This window comes from Aphelocoma coerulescens, chromosome 7, assembly GCF_041296385.1.
Source record: "Aphelocoma coerulescens isolate FSJ_1873_10779 chromosome 7, UR_Acoe_1.0, whole genome shotgun sequence".
In the NCBI taxonomy this organism is placed as follows: domain Eukaryota; kingdom Metazoa; phylum Chordata; class Aves; order Passeriformes; family Corvidae; genus Aphelocoma; species Aphelocoma coerulescens.
The window spans coordinates 2,419,075-2,445,829 of NC_091021.1; the positions used below are offsets into that span (position 1 = coordinate 2,419,075).

General features: G+C 43.1%; 2 protein-coding genes across 11 annotated transcripts in view; both read left to right on the plus strand.

Annotated features, from left to right (window-relative positions):
* LRRFIP1 (LRR binding FLII interacting protein 1) overlaps positions 1–20,546 on the plus strand; it is a 102,793-nt gene extending 82,247 nt beyond the window's left edge. For 5 of the 10 annotated variants that reach the window (XM_069021730.1, XM_069021732.1, XM_069021734.1 and 2 more), the window contains 6 exons: positions 1,038–1,208; positions 2,075–2,167; positions 2,628–2,720; positions 3,876–3,968; positions 4,433–4,574; positions 6,199–9,826. In XM_069021730.1, the coding sequence (XP_068877831.1) occupies positions 1,038–1,208; positions 2,075–2,167; positions 2,628–2,720; positions 3,876–3,968; positions 4,433–4,574; positions 6,199–8,441 (2,835 nt within the window). In that variant the 3' untranslated portion in view covers positions 8,442–9,826. Of the gene's footprint in view, positions 1–1,037; positions 1,209–2,074; positions 2,168–2,627; positions 2,721–3,875; positions 3,969–4,432; positions 4,575–6,198; positions 9,827–13,923; positions 13,971–14,924; positions 15,043–15,472; positions 15,553–16,181; positions 16,287–17,725 lie in introns of those variants that run through there. The other 5 variants (XM_069021738.1, XM_069021741.1, XM_069021735.1 and 2 more) reach the window with 3 other exon arrangements.
* A 1,362-nt stretch (positions 20,547–21,908) lies between these two features.
* Positions 21,909–26,755, plus strand: part of LOC138113294 (RNA-binding protein 44-like) — a 30,103-nt gene continuing 25,256 nt past the window's right edge. The window contains exons 1-7 of the mRNA XM_069021453.1: positions 21,909–22,028; positions 23,272–24,114; positions 24,227–24,279; positions 24,831–25,007; positions 25,372–25,546; positions 25,631–25,656; positions 26,535–26,625. Of these exons, the coding sequence (XP_068877554.1) occupies positions 23,365–24,114; positions 24,227–24,279; positions 24,831–25,007; positions 25,372–25,546; positions 25,631–25,656; positions 26,535–26,625 (1,272 nt within the window). The 5' untranslated portion in view covers positions 21,909–22,028; positions 23,272–23,364. The remainder of the gene's footprint in view (positions 22,029–23,271; positions 24,115–24,226; positions 24,280–24,830; positions 25,008–25,371; positions 25,547–25,630; positions 25,657–26,534; positions 26,626–26,755) is intronic.

Here is a 26,755-nt window from a genome sequence, read left to right on the forward strand (position 1 = left end):
AACTGGACAAATTGATGTCCTCCAAGACAAATCATCTCACTTGTTAGTAGAAATGTCAATTAAACTGATCTAGATTTTGCCAATATCATCCTTAGTTCTGTTTATTGGCTGAAAAAGGAAGTATATGAAACTCACCCGTACTTCAGTTGAAATAATTAAAATTACACAAGTTCCAAGAGAGCGTGTTTGATCTGTAAACTAAAATGTTGACATGTGTGTCCTCCTTGTTTGCACATTTACACGGCTTTGTTTATATAACTCTTTGTTTCTATAACTCTTTTATTTCTGTATTAAAATCAAGTAGTGCAAAGTTTGCCGGCAGAAATGAAAAGTTATGCTAATCTTTATTTTACCAACATTTGTTGTTATAAATATCTCAGAGTCTCATATTTGAATCAAGCTGGTAGAAGGGGTTTTCAAGACACTGGGAATTGTATCTTAGAAAGTAATTTTGTAAAGAAGGGATGTGATTTAGGAAACCTAATGGGAGATCACACATCGGGTCACAAAAGCTGCAGCTTTCTCTTTTCACAGTGAATTCTAATCCCTGAGTCAGTATTTAAGGGTTCCCACACTGCAAGGATCCCTGAATTTAGTGTGAAGTGGCTGTCAGACTGCCTTAATTTCAGGCCTCAGATCATCCAAAGTGATCTTAGATCAAGGCCAGTTTACCTTTAAAAAAAAAAATCCCAACTTGTCATCTTCAGCAGCTGCTTTGAGCTGCCAATGTGCAGGGGCAGGGGGAGGAGGGAGAAGGAAGAAAACGGGGAAGGCAGAAGCTGAAGCAGCAGAGAACTGGAAGCGTTTTAACCGTGCTGAGGTAAGGCTGCTTGCTTGGAAGCACAATTGTGGTGGGGACACAGGAAGTTTTCCTCACCTTGGGGACAGCTGGGAAGCCTCCAGCACAGGATTAATGCTGCTTTCCATAGGCAAACTTAGTGAGCTTGTGGTTTGGGGCTTTATTTTCTCACTGAAGATCTTGGTTGGCAAAGTGTCCTTCATTGCTGACTCTGACTGAGGTTGCTTGTTCTCTGCAGGACTCTCTAGCTGAAGTTGAGGAGAAATACAAGAAGGCTATGGTGTCAAATGCTCAGCTGGACAATGAGAAAACCAATTTCATGTACCAAGTGGACACCCTGAAGGATGCGCTCTTAGAGTTAGAGGAGCAGCTGGCAGAATCCAGGAGGCAATATGAAGAGAAAAGTAAAGTATGTAAATAGCTCTGGCATGGGACATCACAGGGAGAGATTTGGAGGGGGGTAGAGATCTTTGGGAGGAGGCAGCTAAATTGTTATTCAAAATTTTGAACAAGTTGCTGGTTTAATTACTGCTAAGGCAAGTGGAATAGCAGCTTATTGTGTACTTGTGATCATACAAATGAGAATTTTCCCCAAGCCATTTCTGAGGAAGGTGAGAAATGTTCTAGCTGGTTGATATATTGATATTATCACATCTCCTTTTATATTCCATCTCTAAAGTAAATCTGGAGCTGTTTTACACACAGAGATGTCTCCAGACAGCCTGTGGGAGAGTTGTGCAGTTCAGGCAGCTCCATGGTTAAGTGTTGAATTTAATTTTACATGAATTCAGTTAGTGATTTGGTGTTAAATAAAAAAACTGGGGCTTATGTTTTCAGAATTGCCTTCTGTAGCTTGGGGCATTTGACTACACCCCACTTCAAAACACAGCTCCTGAAAGATACAGTGTGGTTTTTTCTTCTTACTTAAAAGTCCAGCTAACCTTCAGTACATGGCTGTGAGGGAAGAGTGAGTTAAATTCCCATCCGTTCATCTGTGCAGTCTGTAGGACTGGAGTGTCAAAGCTCTTCAGCCTGCTGCTCAGCTTATGAAATGGGCTAAATGATGCCTGCCACTTCTATATTTGCTGCAATAATAGCATCTTGGAAAAAGGACAAACTCGATAAAAATTGTACTCTTGTGGGATTGTGATTAGAGGGATATTCAAGAACTACATTGCAGTAAGCATTTTCTTTGTGTTTGGGCTTATTTTCCCCATTTTGATGGGATGCTATTTTTGATTAATAATAATCTTGTGAATATTCCATTATTCACAGGAATTTGAGAGGGAGAAGCACGCTCATAGCATATTGCAGTTTCAGTTCATGGAAATCAAAGAGGCTTTGAAGCAGAGAGAAGAAATGCTTGCAGTAAGTAACTTTTTTTTTTCTTTTAATGGCTTCTTTGATTGGTACATTCCAGTTAGCAGTAGAGTGGAGAATGTGAGGTATGGAGAAATTTATTCACTATTCAAGTTTCTCACCAGAAGAAATATCAGTGTTTCAGGCCAAACAGGTTCAGACCTGACTAATGCAAATAGTACTTTTTAAAGTATTATCTTATTCTTCCTAAGTATTGCATTTTGGACAGCTGTTTGTGGAGATGCAGAGGAAAATAACAGAACTGTATAACTTGTTTTAAATCATGTTGTGGATAATGAGATTGTCTTCAGGAGCACAGGTTCAGTTGGGATCTCACAAACTGTGCATTGCAGATACTCATTTACTTTAGCACCTGACTTTTTTCATTCTTTGCCATCTCTGCAATCTTGGCCTTCTTTGTTAACCTGTTACCTGCTTTCTGTCTTCTTGTTTTGCTCCTGCCCCTCAGGAAATCCAACAGCTGCAACAGAAACAGCAGAGCTATGTCAGGGAAATTTCCGATCTTCAGGAGACAATAGAGTGGAAAGACAAAAAAATAGGGGTAGGACTTGTCAACTCCTGAAATGTGTTCCAAGTGGCACTGTCATTCTCCACCTGATCCTGCTTTTATAAAACCCCATGGATAAAACCCTCCTTAGTGCCGTTGCTTGGTGTGGCTGTCCTAAGATGTTGCCAGCGAAGTAGCAAATAGCAAGTTTTGTCTTTGGCCAGTATCTTAAAATCCAAGGAAAATCTAGCAGCTGGTCTGCTTTCAGACCAAGGGTAATTGATTTGCTGTGCTGCACCATTTGCATTTGCCATATGGAGAAAGGAAGTGCTATTTATAATGCAATTCCATCAGCACTGAATTTTCGCTTATTCAGATTTAATCTGCGGACTGAGCAGAAACTGGAGTGGGATAAGAGGTAATAGAGCTATTTATAGGCTGTTGGGATGAAAGTCTCCCTTGCTTCTCATCCCTTCCCACCACCTCTTATCAAAGCCACATGGAAACCCACTCTGGTTTTCTCTTCCAGCTGAACACTAAAAGGCTTCCTGTGAATAGAGCAGGAGAAAGAAATATGGCAGCTTGCCCATGTTTGTGATGTCCAAGAATTTGTAGCAGCTTGAAACTGAAAATTGTCTAATTGTTTTTTTTTTTTAAATTGTTCTACTTGTACTTATATAGAAATACTGGGAGGGGGGAGTTTGGTACCAAATATGCATTTGCACATGGTACATCCCAGACAAAGGATGACTTAATGACAGCTTTCAAATTAATTAAAATGTAAAATAAAAAGGCTCCTGAAATCCAGTGGGTCTACTTCCATGCCCTTCTGTTAACATGTAGGAATGACATGATGCTTTCAGTGTGCATGCTAAATCTATGTGGATATGGATTAGCTTGTCTAGCAGATAGGAATAAAAAATGGACCCTCATTTGAAGGATCCCTAATGAAGAATTTGGCTCTGAATGTCTTTGGCAGGAATTCTTGGTTATTGAATAAGCTGTGCCTTTCTTGGATTTGAAGTTGCTCTCTCTGTATGCAAACACGGTCCTTTAATCTGTAAACTCGACCTTTGTCATCTGTGCCCCTTCCATCCGCTGAATATCTTAAATCTGCTCATTCTTGTCTACATTTGCTTTTCATGGCCTTTACTTGTCTCCCTTCCTTTCTTCACATCTCCTCGCCCTCTGTCTGTGGTGGGAGCTCAGGCACTAGAGAGGCAGAAAGATTTCTTTGATTCCATAAGGAGTGAGCGGGATGACCTTAGAGACGAAGTGGTTGTGCTGAAGGAGCAACTGAAGGTATGCAAGAGGGATAAAAGAAATTTATATTCATCTGCTGACCCTTTCCCCCTGTTACATTCAGGCAGAAAAATTAAGTCTAGTAGCAGTAACTCAATTTTCATGTTGCCTATAAATTGCTATTTCAGGGATTTTCTGTATAAAGTCCTTTCCCCTACTATTGATTGAGAGTTCTTAGTGTAGACTGGAGTCTTAAGAAGTTGTTTTTGTAGGAGACACTTCTCTGAGGAACATCTTATGCAGCAGATTTATGTTTAAAAAAAAAAAAAAGAGCTGGGATCACATGCTTTCTGTCAGGATGGCTGAACTGAGAACTGCAGTATCTGTTCTCCTTCCTGACTTCAAGCCATGTTTAATGGAATGATTGAAGCAATTGTTTATTCAGAGTATCATGGACAAGAGCACTTGACAATCCTTCCCTTTCCAAGCAGCAGGCTCTAAAACATTGCTTTTGCTTCCCACAGAAACATGGAATAATCCCAGACTCTGATATAGCCACCAACGGGGAGACATCAGACATTCTGGATAACGAAGGACACTTGGATTCCTCCCGAACTGTTCCAGGCACAACTCAGGCATTAAAGACAGGAGGGGAGGGGATGCTAGGTAAGTGCTGTGTGTCCTTTCAGCCCCTCCTGCCTGTCTGTCCTTCATTCATCCACCTTTGCTTGGATGGGGCAGTTGTTAATGGGACAATTAACACACCACGAAGCATGCTCCTTGTCGAATCACCCCCTGTGCATTTTCTTGCTTCATGTTGATTATCACTCCCAGCGTGTCGTGCAGTCTCCTCCAGGGGCAAAATTCACTTCCCCTTCAAGGTGACAAAGGATGGGAATACAAATAGGACATTACAGATAAGTAGCAATCATTCCCATCACCATTTAAACCCCAAATAGGAAAATTGTCCCAGGATAATCCTACTGTTGCTCAGTATTTTTCAGCACATACCTTAAATAATCAGGAAGAAAAGGCATTTTAGGTTTCTATAAAGAACTTGTATGTGGTTCATTTCTATCCCTGAGAACTGTGTCTGCTTGAACAGCAATGCTGGGCTCTGCCAAAGCTCACCAAAGGATAAATTCTTTGCTCCTGGTATCCTGTGCTACTGAACAGTTTAAATTAACACTTTTGCGTTTTTACTTGTTACATTAACACTTAAATTCAAAGGATATAGTTGATGTGGATAGCATTAGGAAGGAGAAATCTGGTTGGCAAAACCTCTTTTATGTGGTGAATGGCCATTTAGAGAACTATTGTACTAGTGTAAGGAAAGGAGGTAATACTTCTAGTTTGTTGGATTTTTGATCTAAATGAACACACTAATAAATAGCAGCAGGCAGCCAATTGTTGCAAGTGCAAGTTCTCTTGCTTTGAGCTTTTGGCTGCTTCTTCCTCACTCAGTTTCTGTGTGGAAACAATATGGAACACCAAAAACCAAGGTAAGGGTGTATTTTTAAATGTAATATGTTTTCTGTATCTCCTAATTCTGGTGGGTTTTTTTCAGAAGAGGTACAGCATAGACTCAAAAATTAACTAATAACACTATTGTTTTAATGTCTGTTGCTTGTAAATACAAATGGAAGGAAAACTGTTACAACAAAAATAACCTTCAAAAAACCACAGAAGTCCCCACCCGTTTGGGTGGCTGAAGTAAGGGGCACAGATTACCTGAGCTTTGATCTGTGTTGGGAGGTCTGAACAGCCAAACCATTTGCTTGCCAATCAGATTTTACATTCAGTGTCTGTCATGTGCACTGATGATGCCTGTTGGAGATTTTAAAAGCAAAATATGACTGAATAATCCTTCAGTATTCCATTGTAATGGCATCAGACTCCTGCATGAATAGAGGGGTATGAGGGTTGAAGTTGCAGAGAATATTGCTGAGGAAAAACAGTCCTTAGAGGTACATCTGCAAGTATTGCTGTTAAATTGCACTGCTTCAGCCAGTTCTCCTCTACGAAAGCTGTCCTGCCCACAGCCAAGAGCATAAATCTCCTCCTTTACAAAAACACGAGCCAGCACCAGAGACTTCTTGCTTTGAGAGGGTGGTGGTGAGTTTCACTGATCAAACCCCCTGGATCCTTACTAATTCAATCGCTGCTTTGCCTCACATAATTGGCAAAAGCTGATCTTTTATTAACCTGTTCTTCTCATTCTGTCTTTCGGGTTTTAAGTGGGGAGATGTGCTGTGGTGTGGCCCCCTCAACTTTCTCAATGGTCTTTTAGGCAAAGCCAATGAAGTGGAGATGAAAAATGAGATTTTGGAGGATGTGGGGAAAAGAGAAATCTTGCAGAATACTGAGCATGAGGAGCACAAAGAGGAGTCTGAGGAGGAGGAAGTACAGACATTGCATGCTGCTGAAAATGCAGAGGCAGAACAAATGGTTGAAGAACGGGACACCCTGCCAACAGTGATGTTACCAGAGAGTAGGTTTGCAGAGCCAGCTCAAAGCCTCACAGAACCTGTGTCAGGGAGCACTTCTTCAAACAGTGATAGTGACACAGATGGCTTGAGAAAGGTCACAGAGTCCCTGGGCACAGCAGTCCAGCAACCTGGGAGTACAGAGGCTGAACACCATGACTTGAGTGCAAGGACAGACGAGAACTTGGAGCTGGGCTCTCTGCAAGGCCACCAGATTTTTGAGACTCCTCAGGAAATGCTTTGGGACTCAGGTACAGAGCAGGACCTGGGAGAAGCCACACCCAAGCAGGAAGAACAAGAGGATCTTAAAACCAGCCATGCCCTGAGTGATAATGAAATGGATGAAGAATCTGACAGTACAAGTGAGAGCAGTGAGTTGGTTTCTAACCAGGCAGGGCTACCTGAGGGAGCAGTGGCAGGCTTGCTTAGGGAAGAGGGAAACGTGGAGAGTTCCACTCCAGAGGAACCCCAGCACTCAGAAGAAAGTGCTGACAACAAGGTTGCAAATGTCTTGGAGGAAAAGTTTGTTGACTGCACTGATGGAAGAAGTGATAAAACAGCAGGTGACAGAACTGAAGAAGATGAGGTTGAGAACACAGTTCAGGGTCAGCCAAGGGAGACTGAGTCTGTGGGTTTAGAGGGGACAGAGTCACATGAAAGGGATGTCCCAGCAGAGTCACTTGAAAAGGAAGGCGGAGAACATCAGGCATTCATCCAACCAGCTTCTTCAGAGGACAGTCCTTCAGCATCACCAGAGGAACCAAGTACAGAAGGTAAAACTGAAGATGAAAGTTCTACAGCTGAGAAGGATGGACAGAAGGAAGAATTAATGGAAGAGCTGGAGAAGTGTTCAGGTTCTGCTGAAACAGGCGAGCAAGGTGTGGCATCTGTGGAGGCAGGAGACTGCATTCCTGAGGGAAAGGGAAGTGAGCTGCAGCAGGCACACCCAGGCACAGAGCTTGTGAGAGAGGTGACCATTCCAGAAACCCATTTAGACCTGAGTCTTTTAGATGAGAAAATTAAGGAATCAGAGTTGGAAACAGGGGATGAGGCTGGGGAAGGAAAGGAAAGTAGGACCGAATGTGTAGAAGATTTGAATCCAAAGGTAGAAATTCAAACAAGTCAGTGTAGTGAAGAAACAGCAGGTGGTACAGAAGGAGAGAAAAATGTTCCTTTAGAAGGTGAAGTGCAGAAGGTGGTTAAACAGGTAGAAGGTGAATCTGAAGAGGAGTCAGCTGTAGGTGGTACTGTAACCACTGAAAGCAAAGCCAGTAAAGAAACACGGAAAGAAAATGAGCAAGAGGTAGAGCTTGCAGACCACCCTGGTGGGGAATTTGCTTCTGAGGAAGGTGCAAATAATTCCCTGGCACAGAAGCTTGTGCAAGATGAAAATGTTAGTGAACAAGTGGAATTGGAGGAAGGTGCAAATAATTCCCTGGCACAGAAGCCTGTGCAAGATGAAAATGTTAATGAACAAGTGGAATTGGAGGAAGGTGCAAATAATTCCCTGGCACAGAAGCCTGTGCAGGGTGAAAACATTAGTGAACAAGTGGAATTGGAGGGCCAAGCAGAGGAAAGCCTGGAAGATGATGGTGATGCATTTGATTTTGATGAAGACTCAAATCAAATATTAGAATCTAATGAAAAATGTGATGGAGAGAAAGCTGATACACAGGGAGAAGAGAGTGATGGAGCAAATGGTGCTGTTGGAAAAACTGCCCACATGGACAAAGCTGGAGAGGGAACGGACAAAATGGAAACCAAAGATGCCTTGACTGAAGGTGAAGTCTTGCAGCATAAAAAAGATGAGCCCAAAGAAACATGGTGCTTACAAGGGGAAGCGCTGGGGAAAACTGATAAGGAGGCTGATGTGGAGGAAGATGAAATCAAAGTATCAGATTCTAGTAAAGTGGAGAAATTACAGGATCAAGATGTTTTGGAACAGGATTTGCAAAGTGCTGGCATTAAGAGGGCTGAAAGCAGGGAGGATTTACAGGCTGGTAGAAGGAGTAAGGGTAGATCCAGAGATGACTGTACAATCTCCTGAGTTCAGAATCTCAAACCTACACGAGTTCATGCCCTGTGCCCAGTCCCAGGACACAAACATGCACTTTGCACAAGACATCAGACCTTGGAATACTCTTAGAGCTTTTTCTTTGTAGGTAACTCAGCATAAAAATATGTATGTGGTAATGATGCAAGTATTAAGTTATTCACTGTCGTACCCAGCCACGAGAAATCGTGAGTGGGTTGGGTTTTGCTGTGTCTCAGGTTGAAAGCTTATCACCTACTGAGGAAGCTTCACAAATTGACTGTTCAAACTATCATGCAATTAAAGTACCTCTAGTGTGGATAGCTGCTCCTGGGGAATTTCTGTAGGATTTTTTTTATTCTAGCCTCGTTGATCAATATCTTGAATGTACATTTGGCCTTTGTGAACTTATGCACATTATGCTTGCTTGTACTTAGATCTATAGCAAGTACATTAACACTTCATGAAGGAACTCAGCAAATCAGCCACAGTGATGGTGAAACTTCTTTCAGAATGATTAAAGCCTATGAACAAATCTTTTTTTTAATATGAAAAAAAAAAAGATATTTTCATTCCACTTTGTGTTATTTCTTATATGGTCATATTCCAAAATATAGTTAGATCACTGTGAATCTGCTTAGTCTGAGCACTTTGGAAGAGCAATATGCAGTTTGGAGAAAGTGCAACATACAGGTCTTTGTTTGCTGAAAGGAATAAATATATACATGTTTACTTCATCTAGGCACTTTGCACCACAATAGGCCTTTTACACCATGTCTCACATGGGGTTTTTATTTTTTCCAGAGAAAGTGTCAATACACACTGTAATGTGTGCTTAGGTTTGCTATCAAGTACTGTCTACATATGAATATATAAAATACCTATTTTTCCAAGAAGATTTTTGCTTAAAATTGCATTTTCTTACTGCATTATATTTTTTTGCAAATTCTGGTTCTGAAAGAATGTTTTTATCTCTGAAACAAGTCTTACCTCTTTCCTTCTGGAAAGAAGATAAGTTGGCATATCTTAACTCTTGCTGGATATCAGACCAAAGACAACTGTTGTTTTGTGTACTAGCCCCCCTGTGCCTTTTGGAAAAGCTGGATTGCTTTGAATTGCTGGCATAAATTAGGCTCTTGGACTCCCTTGCTGTATTTCTTCTTGCAGCTCTGCTAGTGCTTGGGAGGAAGCGCATGTTTTGCATATATAAATATTCATTTAAAGTGTTAAGCCATGAATGTCCCAAGGGAATGTAAATCGATGGGGGTGTGGGCTGTGGAAGGCTGTATTTGTGTTGATGTTACAAAGTTGTCAGAGAACAGACAGACTGCAAAATTTGAAGATGTATATCAAAATGTACTGCTGTATATAATTTAAATAAACATATTTTATACTTTAAAGTACCTGTCCAGAGCACTGTTTCTAAACCTGCATAAGTAGTTAATTAAACCTGTATCATTTCAACACCATTTTTCTGCAGCTTTTGCTCAATTTATTGCCTTGTGCTACGTAGCTACAAGAGCCATCTCCCTAGGACTGGGCAGCCTCGGGGTTTGAGCACCTTGAATATGTGATGGCACCTTAACTGTAGAGCACTAACAGGTCTGTAACCCTCTAACTCCTTTCTTGTGGCTTCTCTCCAACTTAACAGCAGATCCACCATGGTTTCTGTAAGTACTGGCAGCTGTTCCTAAGGGGTTACACTAAATGCTAATCCAAAAAGTCATAGATCTTATAAGCATTTCTTATTAGCATGTAGCAGTGTTTATTTAAAGATTTGGCTCTGCTATACTCTCAACAGTAATATATGGTTTAGTGTTGGAAGTGGGTTTTAATTGTTAAATAGATTTAAATAGATGATTAAGTGTTCTTACCAGGCTTCACCTGTATTGTGGATGGATCTACCAGAGTGAAATTCAGCACATGCCATTATATCCTGTGTTTCTTAGGAGTTCATTTCTGATTTTAACTAGTTTTTCCACTTCAGAAAACAAAGCATTTTTAACAGAATTCCTTTTTAAAGACAACTCACAGGAGCAGAAACACCTCCAATCTTACCTGTCCGTGTACCAGTTTTGATCCCACTCCCAGTGTAACTGGGAGCAAGAACATGGAGAGGCAGTGCAGAGTAGCTGGTATGCCAGAAATCCATCCTGGAATGTTGAAAATGAGTATGTGACCAAGGATGAAACCTCTGTCTTCCAGAATAACCCCAAATGCTCACTGGGTTTTCTGGTCATCACCTAGTGGCACATAAATCCTTTAGCCCAGGTTTGTGCATATCTGAATTCAGAGCTAGCCTGCAATGCTTTCAAAAGCAGTATCTCAAGAAAGGTACTTGGTAAAAAAGGGGAAAAAATAGTGAAAAGGTCTTGGTCAGTATCTTCTTTACTATAGAGAAGAAGAGTCCTCCTGTCCCCCTCAAAATCGTACTGCAAGCTGGTGTCTTCCAAATCCTGTGCTGTCCCTGGCAGTGCCCCTCTTCTGAGAAAGACAGGAAGGCATTTTCTCATCATCCAAAATAAATGGACAGATCTGGAGAAGGAGTACTGCCCAGCCTGCTCTGAGAGTTGGATCGTTGTAGGCTGTTCTGAATAGCTGCTTGGGGCTGGGAGTTCATGGGATGCCTTTCCATCCTCCAAGAGCAGTTTACCCCTTTCATTGACATCAGGGTTAGTTTCTTCCTGGGCCACACATCATGTAAATCAGCCAGGTAAAACCAGCTGCTTCCCATCCCATGCTCCCCTCCAAGTGGAAGGAGGGTCTGTGGCTGATTTGGGAATGTTTGGTGCCACTGGAGCAGCCTCTTGAGTAAGCAATGCCTTGAGTCACCTGCAATGCCAAGGCAGTGGGAACAGTCACTGGACTTAGAAACCATGGCAGAAGACAGTGGTCAGCACCATCCTCACCCCTCTGTGTCCTGCTTCCTCACAGGCCCCATCTCCTCCTCAGTCCTCTGTTAAACTCCTTGGCCTATGAAGGCCATGAACTGGTGCAGTGAGTACCCTGGAATCACATTTCCAAAGTTAAGTGAGGTGAATGTCACACTCTAATTATCCATTGTAGTATCTTTGTATGTGGAATAAGGCTAATGATTGTTACAGATGAGAATTTTAATTAGCTGCTTCCTGTCCTGATTGAGTAGATTGTTCTTTTCTGCTCACCTGTTCTCAAGGTCCTCAGATCCTTGATTTGTTGGAAAAAGGTCTCCTAAATGCAAAATTAAGGTGACCCTGCAGAGTAAGTTTTCTGTGTTAATGTGGGGGTTTAAGATAAGTGAAACCCAAGAGACCCTCATCTCTACAGGCAGAAAACTTCTCTACATGAATGGCAATTTTTTAGCAAATTAATTTTTCCCTGATCTCTTGCTGTAAGCATGTCCCAATGGGGTGTGCAGATGTCCATAATGAGGGCAGAGAGAACTGAGGGTGAGATCAGACTTGAAGGTTCATCCCAAAATGCATCCTTTTTTGCAGGGAAAGGGGTTTGGGAAGGCCAGTGTGCTTCCTCACTGGAAGCTGGAAGAGGTGTCCTTTCTTCAGGCAGGCAGGTTTCACCCCACAGCAGTGGTTGTGTTAGTGAAAGTCACAACTAAATTATTTTCAGGATCAAAGTGTGTTACTTGGCCCCTCTGCAGTCAGTAAGTTTGGGCTAATTTTGTAGTGGCCTAAAGGTTTCCTGCTGCACCACTCCTCATTCTCTTTCCAGTCCTTGGAACTCTATTTCTCAGTCTTTGCTGACCCGTGAATCCCAACACAATCTCTTGAGTCCAAGCATCTCCAACCTGTTTGCTGTCCTTGCTTTCTTCATTGACCTTTCTTTTTCTTCCGTATCCTTCATCTTTTGCAGAATTTCTTTCTTAAGTTTTATTTCCTTCCCATACAGATCTGTGAAATTGTTTTACTGTTTTGAAGGGGTTTGTACTTGTACATTTTGGTTACGGGTGGTATTTACAAAAAAAGTGGTTTGGGTTTTTTTGGTTTTTTTGTATCAGTGCTCAGGTGTAACAATGTTGGGTGTGTTACAAATGGATGAAAAACAACAAAAGGATAGGACTTCAGGAGGTGCAAAATTAATCCGTAGATCTGCTGACCTGGGATGTCACACTAAGATCTGTATTTGGGTATTGCATCAGAAACCAAGGTAAAGGTTTTATTCCACACTCTGGAATGGGACTGTATGGGAGTGTGTGTACCCGGGAGGGGAATGACATACCACGTTAATGGACTCTACATGTCTGCTGTACAGAGGGACTTCCATTGGGAAACTGGTTTTCCCTGTGATTGGGTTCAGTACAGACTCTTGATTCCCTTTAACTGCATGTGCTAACAAGAAAAAAGGGAGAACCACAAGACTTTGGCCTGTTCAGGAGTTGTCAGCAAAGAAGAAATGGTATTTTTAAAGCTCTTCAAAAATATTTAAGTTTGCCTATGAACAGAATTTACCTGATAAAAGCCCACCAGGCTCTTATGTGTCATTTGTCTTGCTTCCCTAAAGTTTACAAACAGATCTTTTTCTTGAGTGACCTTTGGATTTTAACCATTTAATCAGCAGGCCAGACCTCAGCTGTGGAGTTGAGCTCTGAACAGCCTGGGCTCTGCACTGCTGGCAAGGGAGGCCAGCTGAATAAACCTGCAGTGAGACCCAGCTGAGGTCAACAGATCCTCTTCTAATGAGTGTATTTGAATGTGATGTTCCAGTGTACTCCTGCCTGAGGTGTACCTGAACAAACTGAGCTTGCTAATTCATGAGGTCATTTGGGTGGTAAAAAAATGTGTGAACACCTGCTAAAATGCTTTCACATTTTGCAGCCCTTAATGGGGAAGGAAAAAATTACTTGGTTGTAGTTCTCTTTTCCAGTTGTCTCATTCTGTAGAGTGCACTTTATTAATGAAGGCTGCACATACCCATGTGCTGATCTGTAGCACTTCCAAGTCCACGTGTAGCACAGAAGTTGGTGCAGATTGTCCACTGCCTCTTGATGCTTGACCTGGAGAATTGACAATGAAGAGAAAAGAGAATTTTACCAGACTGCTGCGTTTGAAACACAAATAATTTGATGGGCAAATGTTTTTCTGGCCATATTATTGGAGATAAAATGTCACTGGGGAAGAGTTAAAGTGCTAAGAATGTGCTTAGCTGTGATTATAGGTGTTTACAGTGTTGTCATTGTATTAAACTGTCAAGATTTGTGAGATTTTGTGTTGCAGTTGTGCTTGACCCTAGAGTTCTTGCATGCTAACCTAACGTAGAAGATTAGCCTCTTTGCATGCAGCTGGCTGCTGCTACTGGCGGGACAAGCATGTTCTGTGAGAATGACATAACTCCCCTGGCTGCAGCCCCCTGCCAGCCCTGTCTGGGCCTGGTGTCCTGTGGTACGTGCCCTGACCCCCCCATCAGTAGATCACTAACCTTAACGGTTCAGTCACGTGTCTCAGATGCGCTCCCCGATTGCCGCTCCATCAGTCAGCGCTGAACTCTCCCTTTTCTCTTCCAGACAGGCTGAAAAAGCTCATTGATGAACGGGAGTCCTTGCTAGACCAGGTAATCACCGGGGAAGTGAAATGCTCTTACCAAATCATTTATAACAATAGTAAAGGATTAAGAAAATTAAAATAACCCCCCAACACAAGGGGTAGAGCAGCAGTGCTGCTGTCTGGTTGCTCCAGCTGCCTTGCTGGCCACTCTATTCTTCCTCCAAAACATTCCTCCTGTGTGTTAACTCAGGATACGTGGAAGATACAACACAGTGTGCGTGCACCAACCTGTCACGTTCAGTGTCCTCGGCCACCTGAAACTTCCTCTGCAGGGCCATTTCTGAGTAATAACCCTTCAAGACTGGCCAAACCCAAGGGAAAAACAGGCATGGCTCACAAGCTGCAGAAGCAAATTTTCTTTCCAAGAGTAAGCCCTCCCCTTTGCTGAGTCTGTGGGTAATGGGCCATTTGGAAAAATATGTTGGAGGAATTGCAGATGGGTAAAGAGCAATTAAAGGAATTATTGCTGGTACCATGGTATTCCATAGTGGCTATAAAGCTTATTCAAAAAACTTCAGCTGGTCTGTTGCCCTGCAAGACACTCTGTGCTTTCATTTATGCTCCAATGACCTTGGCCTTGAGACTTGCACACAACCAAACACAGCTTTGGGAGTTCTTAAGAATGTTTTACATCAGTGTGCCTGCAGAAGACTTATGGCTTTTCTAATAAACCAGTCATCTTTCACTCATTGTTTTGGTCCTGAACTTGCACATAAGCACTGAAGTGTAAAATACCGTGAGGCATTTGCCAAAAGAGTTTCTAGGATGTTATTTTGTAACAAAAGGGTTTTTTCAATTTAGGTTTAAAACATATATAATTACTTAGATATGTTATTTCTATTATATTTTTATAATATAATAATTTATTATATATTATGTATTATAATAGTTTTATAATACTGGAGTGAATTTGAGCAATAATTTCCCTTAGTGATTTTAGTAACTGTTTTGTGTCCTTCAGATTAAAAAATTGAAGGGACAACTGGAAGAAAAGCAAAGGAATGGCAAGATGGAAAATACCCAGTCAGAAGATGAAGTTCTGGAAAACGGGACAGATATGCACATGATTGACCTCCAAAGTGAGCTGTATTTTGATTTTAAGAGAATTTTGTGCCCTGCATGTGAGTGAGAAAATGTAGCTGTACAATAATAACCACATGGCTCTGAGTAAGAATGAGCCTTCGGTTCCAAGGGAGCTTCAGCCTGGGAGCAGCCATGCACCTCTACAGAGGTGAGGGAATTAGGAGCCTTTGTTTAAGATTGCAGTTGGACATCTCTGTTATTGCTCCTCAGGAGAGCTGGGGTGAGTTCAGCTTCATTCTGCCTTCAGAGTGGTTGTCAGGGAATCAGGCAGGACTGGGAATGGTGCCTCTCTGCTGGGCACTTACTGAGAGATCTACTCTCCTGCTGCCCCATGGAGATCCCTGATGCATGGAAATTTTATGACAGACTTGTTACAAACTGTTCACACTTGTTCTGACATCTCTGATAAATCTGCAATTCTTTTAGGAGATGCCAACAGACAGATCAGTGATCTCAAATTTAAACTAGCAAAGTCTGAGCAAGAGATAACAGCATTGGAGCAGAATGTAAGTTTTTGGCTTGTTCTGTTTGTTCAGGCATGGTGAGAATACAAAGAGAAAGTGTATTTTGATAAATGATAAATGAAATTGTGTTTACTGTGATTTTTCTCTTAAAAAGAGACATGGGAGTGTTGGAGCATGAGGGCTACGATGACATTTATGTATGGGGAAGAAGGAATATATTACTCCTCTGTACTGAAGGAAGAATGTTCAAAGACAGAAGTACCTGATGAACTCTGCAGAACACTTCCTTATGCCTGGCTATCAACAAGTTTTAAATGGCTCCCAGCATGTGATGTGGTAGAGATGGGTTTTATACACAGCTGTTCCATTTTGATTGTTTGCTCTTGTCCAGAGTGCATCAGCAATGCTCTTGCTAAGAGAAATTTAGTCAGTGGACTGTATTTTATGTTGCTGGAAGCATATTAGATAGGGATATGTGTAAAAGGTCGGGAGTAAGTTACTGTTGCCAGGCTTCCTTGGTTTATGGTTTTTATTCCCTGAAAATGTGCCTTTGTTTTATCAAAGAGGAGTCAGCATCTCTCTGGTTATTCCTTGAGAACTTGTGGAAGAGTAAAGCTTCAGAGTAACTTCTTGGTACAGCTTCTAATTCCCAACCTTTGCCTTCCCCTCAGGTAATACGACTGGAAGGCCAGGTAGCCCGATACAAAACTGCTGCTGAAAATGCTGAGCGAGTAGAAGACGAACTGAAGGCAGAGAAGCGCAAACTGCAGAGAGAGGTAACTCCACCTGCAAGCTGTCACAGGTCAGCTTGCTCCATGTGGGGAAACCTGCCTCTCTGGGGTGTTCTAGAGGAGGAACCACCCTTCTTGGTACAGCAAGGAATAAGCATCTAATTTTTTTTTATTGCTTTAGTTACTCCTTCTAAAAGTGCAACCAAACTTGCAGCACTCAAACTGGAGTAACAGTCATGGCTGTGAGCTCCCGCTGCCTTTTCACCATTCCTTCCTGTACTGCCTTGCTAAAGGGATGTGAGTTGCTCTCTGTGAGTCTGTTTTTCTTGCTCTGCCAATCTGTTCACGCCTGTTTGGGGTAGTGTGGCTGTCTGCAGACTCTGTCCATGCCTCTGTCTCTTAGAGCCTCAATACCTTTATCCTCCCTGAGGCGTTTTTTTTTTATTCAGTGTGGCTCCTTGCTTGTTCTAAATACTCCTTGTGCTTCGCTGCCTGTAAATATTGCTCTGTGCAGTCCACCTCTCTTTCCCTACCCTGACCCCGTGGTGGGTTTTACGGGAAACTGAGGCTCCAAGTCACAGCTGTGGATATAGTTCTGGGAACCAGAAACATAAAAGCTGAGCAGTGAGACAGGTGTACGTCACCCAGAGCCTCATGCCTCTGGATTGAGGGAAATTCTGTGAAGCAGCATCTCCTGTTCCACAGGAGTAGCCTTCTGTTCATGCTGACTGCCTCAAAACACATGCTTCTATCAAGCCAAATCACAGAATCACAGAATGACCAGGTTGGAAGAGACCTTCAAGATCACTGAGTTCAACCCATGCCCTAACACCTCAACTAAACCATGGCACAGAGTGTCACATCCAGTCTTTTTTTAAACACATCCAGGGATGGTGACTCCACCACCTCCCTGGGCAGATGATGCCAGAACTTTATCACTCTTTCAGTAAAAAAACCTTTTCCTGACATCCAACCTAAATTTCCCTTGGCACAGCTTGAGACTCTGTCCTCTTGTTCTGTCAGTTGTTTCCTGGAAAAAGAGACCAATCCCCATGTGACTACAACCACCTTTCAGGGAGTTGCAGAGAGTGATAAGGTCACCTCTGAGTCTCCTTTTCTCCAGGCTAAACAACCCCAGCTCCCTCAGTCGTTCCTCTGTAGGGCTTGCGTTCCAAGCCTTTCGCCAGCCTTGTCACCCTCCGTTGGACACATTCAAATCCAGGCTTGGGAGACCACATTTCTTCTTAACTTGGCCTTCTTTGTTCAACTTTCTGTAAAGACCCTGGGTTCTTGGCAGTGTGCTTAAATACCTGTGTGTGTGTGTGACCTTCAAAGCAGTTTAACAATGCTAAAGAAATTTTCAACTGCTTTATGCTCCAAGTTAATATGATCAGTTAGTGTTGGTAACTTGCTTGCTTTGCCTTTGGAAAGGGATAACACGGTGACAGTTACAGGGTTTTTTTCTGCTTCCTTCCTTCCTTCAGCTTCGTTCAGCATTGGATAAAACCGAAGAGCTGGAGGTCAGCAATGGCCACCTGGTGAAGCGGCTGGAGAAGATGAAGGCCAACCGGAGCGCTCTGCTGTCCCAGCAATAGCCACCCCCTCCCACGGGAACCACCACTACTTGGAACCGGAACGACGTCGCAGCTGCTTCTGTGTCCTGCTGCCCGGGACGCTTCGTGTCATTGCCTTCTGAGATCAGGCCACCCCAACATCTGCTCCGTGCCTCCCAGCCGGGGTCTCCCTGCGCAGATCCAAGCCTGCTGCACTACATCCATAGGAGGAGCTGATCCAAGTGGCTGTGCCCGCAGGAGCCCTTCCACACCGAGCTCTGGGGACATTCGAGGTACAATACATAAGAAGCACATGGAATTCTCCATCCAGAGGGCACAGCAGCCATTTATTGCCATTTAAAATGGCACTCAAAGAAAACACTTTGACTGGAATTTTGTGTCTTGCTGAAAATTTTAAACACTGTAAGTTTGGGACTTTGCTCATGACAGTATCTGTAATTTAGTGACTACGGTAGAGTTATTCATAGTAGGTTTTTCATTTACAAATCACTGTGGAACCACAAGCCATTACAAAGCAAAACTCCTTCAGTGGAAACCATGGAAGAAGATGGTCTTGGAAGCAAAAGTGACCTTAAATGACTTTGCCAATAAAACAAATGTGTTTGGAGGGATTTTTGCACCAGTAGAATCGTGAGACTCTTTTATTTCAGGGTAAATAGGCAATAGCTTCATTGCATTTTCAATTTTTATTTGTATTATTTAATCCCTACTCTTGGAGTTGAAGTAAATGACTTTTAAAGGATGTAAGGTTGCATTAATAAACCAGCATAAGGCCATGTTTTCAGAAGTGGTGGGGTTTGCACTCAGATCACTCTCTTTGGTGCATTTATCAAAGCAAGTGTCATTTGCTTAAACAAAGTATGTAATGGGTTTTTTACATCAGAAACTATCTACTGGTCCGTGACCTAATAGAAAACGATGCCGCTACAAAATACAAGTCTGATTTTTAAAAGAGCAACTGATAAGTAAAGAAGCACTTTAGAAAATATTACTGCCTATGGGTTTTCTACAACTACAGAAGTAGTGAGTTATTTCCTTCTGAGATCATTGCGAAGGTTTTCCCCTTCTCATGCAGAGCAGAGTAACCAATTAAGATGTTGCAGACGATTCTTGTGTGTGTAAAGATGGCACACGACTGGCACTACAGCTCTGGTTTATTGGAACTCATTCTGAATGTACTACTCAAAGGAGAGCAGCAGCTGCCCGAGGAATAAAGCTGCCCATCCCACTTCAGCCCTAACAGGAAAGCCAGTCCCTTTGGGATCTGCTCATGTGGTGAAGCAGCATCTGCTGTCCCACGGGAGCAACCTTGACTGCCTCAAGAGGTTCTACCAAGCCAAATCTAGACCCAGGAGATCACATTTCTTCCTAACTTGGTCTTCAGACCCTGCAATCCCGGTCTTTCCTCAGCCTCTTCCTCGCAGATGGGAGGTTAGCGTAGGAACCGCTGCTATTCTCAACGCAAGGGGATCGCTGGTATCTTCCTCGAGCACCTTCACAAATTAAATAAACCAAAACCACTGTCTGAATGTGTTTCTCTGGTTTGGCTAGAAAACAACACCCTCGTCTTCATCTCTTCCAAGTGCACAAGGAAATCTAGGAATGAAGTACTGAAATTATTATTCCAGGAAAAGGATGAAGGCGGCTTTTTTTTGTGCCCCTGGCAAATTAAGTATGTCCTTGTTGATGAAATGTGGTGAAACATGGGGATGGAAGGAATCTTTTTAAATTAAATTTCCACTCCAGTTAGGGCTTTGGGTTCATTTTTTTTTAATTGTTTTTGAGAGGAACATTCAGGTGCAGAGCCAGGTTTCTTGTGGAATACCTCAAAATGGCTGTGGATACCAATTTACAATTTGCTGTGCTTGACTTGTGTAATTTCTGGTGTACAAAGCCTCTGGGGCCCAAAAAACAAGCTAAGGGATTTTCAGAACGCAAACAAACGTGCTAAATACAACACCTTACAATGGTAAGGTGCGTGATTGCCACCAGTCATCTTTTCATTTGTGGCAGCAGTGAAAGCTGCCTCTCCTGGCAAGGTTCAGGAGAAACAACCCAGCAACCACGTCTTGGTCCAAAAGGCAAAAAACAACACTTTGTTCATCAAAAAGGGATGTGTTTGTCATTTCGAAGTAGATTTCATCTCGCACCCCATAAGCATTAACCTCATGACGGAAATCAGATGTGTATTTCAACCTGGATATGCTCTTAGTAGAAACCTTTGTGTGTGATAAAGTAGGTGAATGTTGAAGCCACATTTCCCACCCCCCTCCCCTGACTTCCAGTATGACTTAGCGTTAGAGTAAGGGAAGAAAAAGAACTGGTTGGTTTACTGCAAACTGTTCTATGTTTTTCTGTGAAGAATGTACAACAACAGGGCTTTGAATGGTAAGAATAGCACATGTCCCAATCCTTTTATTTGAGCTCCAAATGAGAGCACCTCGGTGCCCTGAGAGCGGGACCGAGGTGGCGGCAGCCGGGCGAGGAACAGCTCCTGGGGGAACCAGGATGGGTTTTCCTATAGCTTCTGTTTCAATTTGTTACCCTGTGTTTTATTTTCAAATGTTAAATGGCTTTTATCATTTGCAAATGGAATGTTACCCAAAATGTTTTTGTTTTGGTTTGGGTTTTTTTTTCCCCAATCGCTCTGTTAGGAGATGTGAGCGTGGAAAAGGAAATTCATTATGAACAGAACTCGCCAATAAAATGTCACTTGTTTGGGTAGTTTTTATGGAGTGGTCTGTCCGTGCTGTTGTTAGCAGTACAAATTCTCTTGGAAAATACAGACTTTTCGGGTGATACGGGTGTAACAGCTTGTTTTCCTTTTCAACACCTTGCTGCAGGATCACACCAAACATGAGCAACACTGGTTGGGAAATGTACACGTTCAGGGGCTTGTGTGACTGAGGGCACTGGTGTGAGACATACCTCCAAACATCAACATTTTTAATGGCAGGCTGCACATACACCTCCAGATATCAACATTTTTAGTGGCAGGGTGCACCTGCACCTCCAAATTTTGACATTTTAATGGCCAGGTGCACTTGGGGAGTACAGAGACAGCCTCCCACCAGGAGAAATCTGAAGGCTGTTCCTAACTGGATTAATTTTCCGCTTTTATTTATGGTGAACACAGAGGTAACCCACAAAGTAGCTTTCCCTGGAAGAATCCTTCACAGCACAGAGTCTCCATCACAACAGGATCATCAAAAATATGTTATTTTAGTATTAAATGTCCTCTTGCCCTGATGTGTTGCCAGAGTGGTCACTTACATGAAAGAGACTAAGGCACTGCTCGTCTTGGCTTTAGTTGCTCTAAACCATCGCATGTGGTTGGAAGTTCGTTGTAGGCAGCTGAGTGATGTTTTACACACTATTCCAACCTCTCTACATACGTGTTTAAAGGAAGAAGCAGAGCCCCTTGCACAAGTAACATGTACCTGTGTGGCAGGTAGGTGCCTGTGTTTGCCTCCGCTCCTGTAGCGCATTCCTTCAGGCTGAAAACTTTCAGGTAGGTTTTAATATGTGCCAGAGGAGGTTTGAGGTGGATATTAGGAAAAGTTCTTCCCCCAGAGGGTGGTTGGGCACGGAACAGGCTCCCCAGGGAATGGTCACGGCCCCAAAGCAGAGTTCAAGGAGCTGCCAGTTTGGACAATGCTCTCAGGCACAGGGAGGGATTGTTGAGGTGCCTCTGTAGGGCCAGGGGTTGGACTCCATGATCCTTGTGGGTCTCTCGCAGCTCAGGATATTCTGTGATTCTGGAGTAGCCGTACAAGGGCTGCTACGCACCCTCCCCGCCGGATGCGCTTCGGTCTCTCAGTGCTCAGCGGCGGGAGAGCCGTGAGGGGAGGGAAGGGGCCGTGAGGGGACACGGCGGTACTGCTTCTGAGGGGAGATGGCGACACCGACACTGAGGGGACACGGCGGCACCGATTCTGGGAGAATATGGCGGCACCGACTCTGAGGGGAAGGGGGAGGAGCCGCGCGCGGCGAGAGCGGGCTCCGCGCCGGCCAATCAGGCGTCGGAGCGCTGCCCGCCGCAGCCAATGAGCGCGGGGCGCGGCGCCGGGCGTTGGGCGCGGGTGTGGTGGGATCGGGGCGCCGCCGCCGCCGCGTGTGAGAGGCGGGGAGTCGGTAACGGGAGCGGGCCCGGCCGGGCCCGGGGGCTTCGTCCGGGCAGCGGGACCGTGCCTCAGCCTGCCCTGGAGCTGCGGTGAGACGTCGTTCCCCCGCCTGAGGGCTCCCCCTGGGCGAGCGGGAGCACTGGGCTGCCCTGAGGGCTCCCCCGCCCTCAGCCAGCGCTGCAGCGTGGACGGACTCGGCTGTGGTTCGGCGTTTGGTTGTGTCACAAGTAGCGACAGGAAGGTTGTTGTAACTTACCTGGGACGTGGAGGTGTTTCGGTTCTTGTTCTCAAGGGAAAAGTGAGGGAGAAAAGCCACTTCTTTGTGATAATAGTGATGAGATTTTGTACAGGCATCTGGGATGTACTTTGGCAGCGTTCGACTTTTAATTCCACGGAGCTGCTCAAAGCTTCAGTTAGGGGGTGAAGGTAAATTCAGCGTAGTAAAAAAAGACAACGTTTTTGAGGCAAAAATGATTGTAGAAGGGTATAACTGAACCTTGGAAATGTTCCAGACCAGGTTGGATGGAGCTTGGAGCAACTGGGATAGTGGAAGGTTTGAATATTTGAACATTCGAATATTAATCCTTAGTGTCCCCCCGGGGAAGGGCTGTCAGAGACAGTGACTAAAGTTGGGATGTGTCATTTAAGTAGTTTGGAAAGCAGACATGATTGAGAAATACGGGTAATGATTTTATGTATTCCTTTCTTCGTTAGAAGCTTCTGAGGGAAGGCAGAGAAGAATTGACAGTATTCCTAAGAAACAAGCTTCACAAAGAGCATCCTCCATCCCTATACACTTCTTTGCTTTTTGTTGGTGTTTGTTACTAAACTGGGTTTGCTGTAAGTTCAGAGCAGGTGTACTGCTTTGGTCTGGTAAATTGTCCAGCTTTCTTCTATTGCTAAATGACCTTCTTGTGTTCCTTTCTGGTTGTAAAGATTCTCATGTTTTCTTAGGGTTTTGTCCTTGGTAACAGTTTTTTCTTGCTTCCCCAGAATTAAGAGGAGTATGCTTTAATTTCCAACACCTAAGGGGTTTTTAGTTTTTTGGGAGGTACACAGCTCAAAGTTCACCTCTTCCTTGACATAAGTAACCTTTATTTGACCACTTTGTGTACTGTGTGATGTAAACAGCTGACTGTGTATCAACAGGGATTCCACCAATTCAGAAATGAGCTCTTGGGATTTCTTTAGGAATGTGCTGTAGAATTCCTAACTGCTCCAGTACCATGCAGTAGGTGAAAATAGGATGGTTAATTTAATGTATTTTTTTTTTTTTTGTCCTTTTGTATACCATAGAGCATCTTGAGCTTTTTTTAATTTTTATTAAGGTAGGACGAGCCAAACCAGCGACTTTGAGAGGTTGCAGTGGAAGTGAATTGTGTGGATTCCTTCTGAGGAGGAGGAGGAGGAGAGCGTGTTGGTGCCATGGAAGTGGAAAAGGGCAGCAAAAGGAGTTGCTTCACTCAGACCTCCTATCTGGGTGAAGATTTAGTTGAAGACTCCCAGCTGGAGTATCTCAGTGCCCACGAGGAGTATGAGGAGGATAAGAATAACTCGAGTGAGTTTTCTGAGCAGAGGGAGATTGGAGAGGTGAAGGACATGCCACTGATTGGTGACAAGGTGCCACTCCAAATCACTGCAAGGGAAGAAGAGTCTGGGAAGAGCGACAGACCCATCCACAGCGTGGCAGTGGAGCCAGACATTCCTTTCCTGCTCCACAGGGAAAAGGCCCAGCTTGACAAACGTGCAGAGTCCTCCGATTTCCGCAGCTGTGAAAAACCTGCGGTGCACGCACGCGGTGTTGACAGCACTGCAGGGGATGCTGAAAGCCAGTTCCCAGTCTCTGAGATCCTCCCTAGCAAGAATCCTGATGCTGGCATGGAAGCTGCAGGGAAATCCCCTGGTGGAAGCTGCAGCGCTGGGAAGCCGGAGCATCATGAAGGCCTGAAGAGCGTTCCCAGTGTTTCCGTGGTTGTGCAGGCCGGCTCTGATGGCAGAGCTGGCTCCCCAGTGAGCAGAAGCAGCAGTGCCCAGGTTTGTCTCTGCTCCAGGGCAGTTAACACAGAAGTAACGATGATGAACAAAACTCAGCCGCTGGGATGGCTGGGTCAAACCTTCGTGGATGCTGCTTCCAAGACAAAATGGCCCTTCAGAGCTCAGAGCTCGCACATTCAGGTAATTGGAACAAAACAGGGGCCACCAAACCAGTTTGATAGAACTCCTTTTAACTTTAACTTGTCTGCATGGATGTTAATCTGTAACTTTTTACTTTTTTTTTTTGGAAAAGCAGGAATCAGAAGATCATCTGTTTATCCGTGACTGGAAGGCAGGCACCAACAGGTGGGTCAGGAGTTGTTCTTAGTTTGGAATTTGAGATTCTGAATAAGAGGGGTTTTTTATGATGGAGAGGTTGTCTGTGGCTTGGCAAAATTGATGGTATTAAAAGCTTGCTGGGCTGCAGTTTCTGCTGCAGGGACCTGGACAGGTGAGAAGAGTCAGCTGAAGACCTCCTGAAGTTGAACAAAGACCAAACCAGCCTCATTCTGCAGTTGCAGACCTCCAGAGATCCTTTCCAACCTAAATTATTCAATGGCTGTGAAAACAAAAGGAGTGCATTTGCAGATGCACAGTGTTGCTAAGTTTCTTTTTGTTCTTAAGGCTTCACTTTTTTGATAGAAATTATTATGGTGCTTGTGCAGTTTCCCTGTCTCAAGTAGAACTGACTGTAATGCTGCTGTAAATTGTTATTGTGGGCTAAATAGGATTTTCCTTAAATAATACCAGAAATGGCTTCTGGCAGGCTCCTTGCTTCACAATAAAACACCACGAACGTAAACAAAATCTTGAAATCCTGGAATCAATATTCTGTTATTGTTGTTATTATTTTAAAGGCCAGAGCATCCCAATAAGCAAACCAGGAAGGATTCTGCATCAAGCTGCTGTCAAAACATCCTGCAGAGAGCGACTGAAGCAGAGCTGCAGCTCCTGGCTGTCCATTATGACATGTGCTACCAGCACTGCTGGAAGGTTTATGAGCTAGCTTTGGAGGAAAACATGTATTTTGGGAGGCACGTACTTTAATGTCCTTTTAAATTAAATGGATAACTGGTTATCAGGCAAAAATTGCTAATGGTACTGGTAGATTCTATCTGTAGCTTCTAGGAGTGTTTATAATTAGTGGTCCCCAAGAGGACCCCCAAGTCTTACTTCCAGCCTTAATATTTTTTTCTTTTGTGGCATTCACAGTCCCAAAATCCAGCTTTTTTTTCCCAGAAATGAAACCCAAGTGATGCACAGTATAGTTGTTAATTGGTGTTGTGGTATAATGTAGAGGAATCTTTAAACCTTGTAGAATCTTTGGGCATTTCCAGAAGCAGTAAAATCAATGAAACATCTGTCTAAGTTGATGTTGTTCTCTTACCCATATTTTAGATGTGAGGAAAAGACTGAGTTACATTCATCTCTCCTGTTGGTTTTGGATGAGCTGGACAATAATTACAGCAATATGAGAATGGAAATAAACATGGGCATACCTTTAAATGAACTTCCACCACTGTCAGTTGAGCTGAAGTTTCCCCCAATCTCTTCCCTGTATACCCCCTCCAAGGTAATTTCTTAATTGTTTCATGTTTTTAATATAAATTGTTATCTTGACAAAATTCAGGTACATTTTTCTCCTTTTTTTTGACAGTTTTTCAGAAAGAGCCTTTACTCTGAGTAAGTAGCTTTCATTTGTTGTTGTGCTTACTAAGTTAAATGAGGAATGAGTTTATAAGATGTTAAACTAAAAGTTCTTTATTTCAGGATGTATCTTGTTGTTCCAGGCTGTTTAGTTGAAAGATGAGCATTGCCCTGTGGGTACAATGATTTTATTTTAAGGGCATTTTTCCTCTGTAGTGTTCTAGTATGCAAACTAGGGAGTGTCTTTACTATCTTCATAGCAAAAGTTTTCGACATGCAGGTCATTTTCCTGGTTCCCTGCTTTCACTACTAAAAAACTTTGTCTCCAATCATAATAATGGCATCTGTCTTAAAAACCAACCAAAAAAAAAAAAACCCAAACCACAAAAACCCAAAAAGACTTTGCTGCCAGCAGAGATAATATTAAGCATATAGATAATATTAAGAGATAATATTAAGCTGTTCTGCTTAGATTATCATTCAGATATGAAGAATGATAGAAAAATAACTTAGTATTTCAGGCAGATCCATGATACCACATGCTCAGGAAGCATGTCCAGTGACTTTCTGTAAGTGGAGATATAAACAAATTCGGCAGTAAGTTTTTACTGAACTGGGTAAACTGACAGAGACTGTTTGAAATTTCCTGTTAAGCATGAATAAAGTTAACCAAGAAAAAGTAAAGGCAAGGCAATTAGTTTTTGTTTTGTAAATAATGAGTAAAAGTTGCACAGATATTTCAGATTGTAAGGAATGCATCAGAACATCACACAGAAAGCTATTGAGACATAATTTTAAAAGCCAAGGTTTATTAAGTATGATTATTTCACTGTGAGCTTTTGGAAATATTTAAGCTACTGTAGAATTTAGGATTGTTGTACAATATTTGGTATGAAATTCTTGGATGTGTTTAGTGATCTTTCAGGTGAAGGGAAAGCTGACTTTGAAGAACCAAAAGTGCAAGAAAAGGGGATTTCTTTCAATATGGTAGGGAATTCTTCACTGGTGAGTTTTGAGATGTTGATGTCAAGGAGCATTTTCTCCTTTTAGGTACCTGCAAATGTGATCAGAGTCTGCAGGGCTCTCAGCCTGGGATCCTCTGCCACTAATGGCAAATGCAGCTCATATTTACACA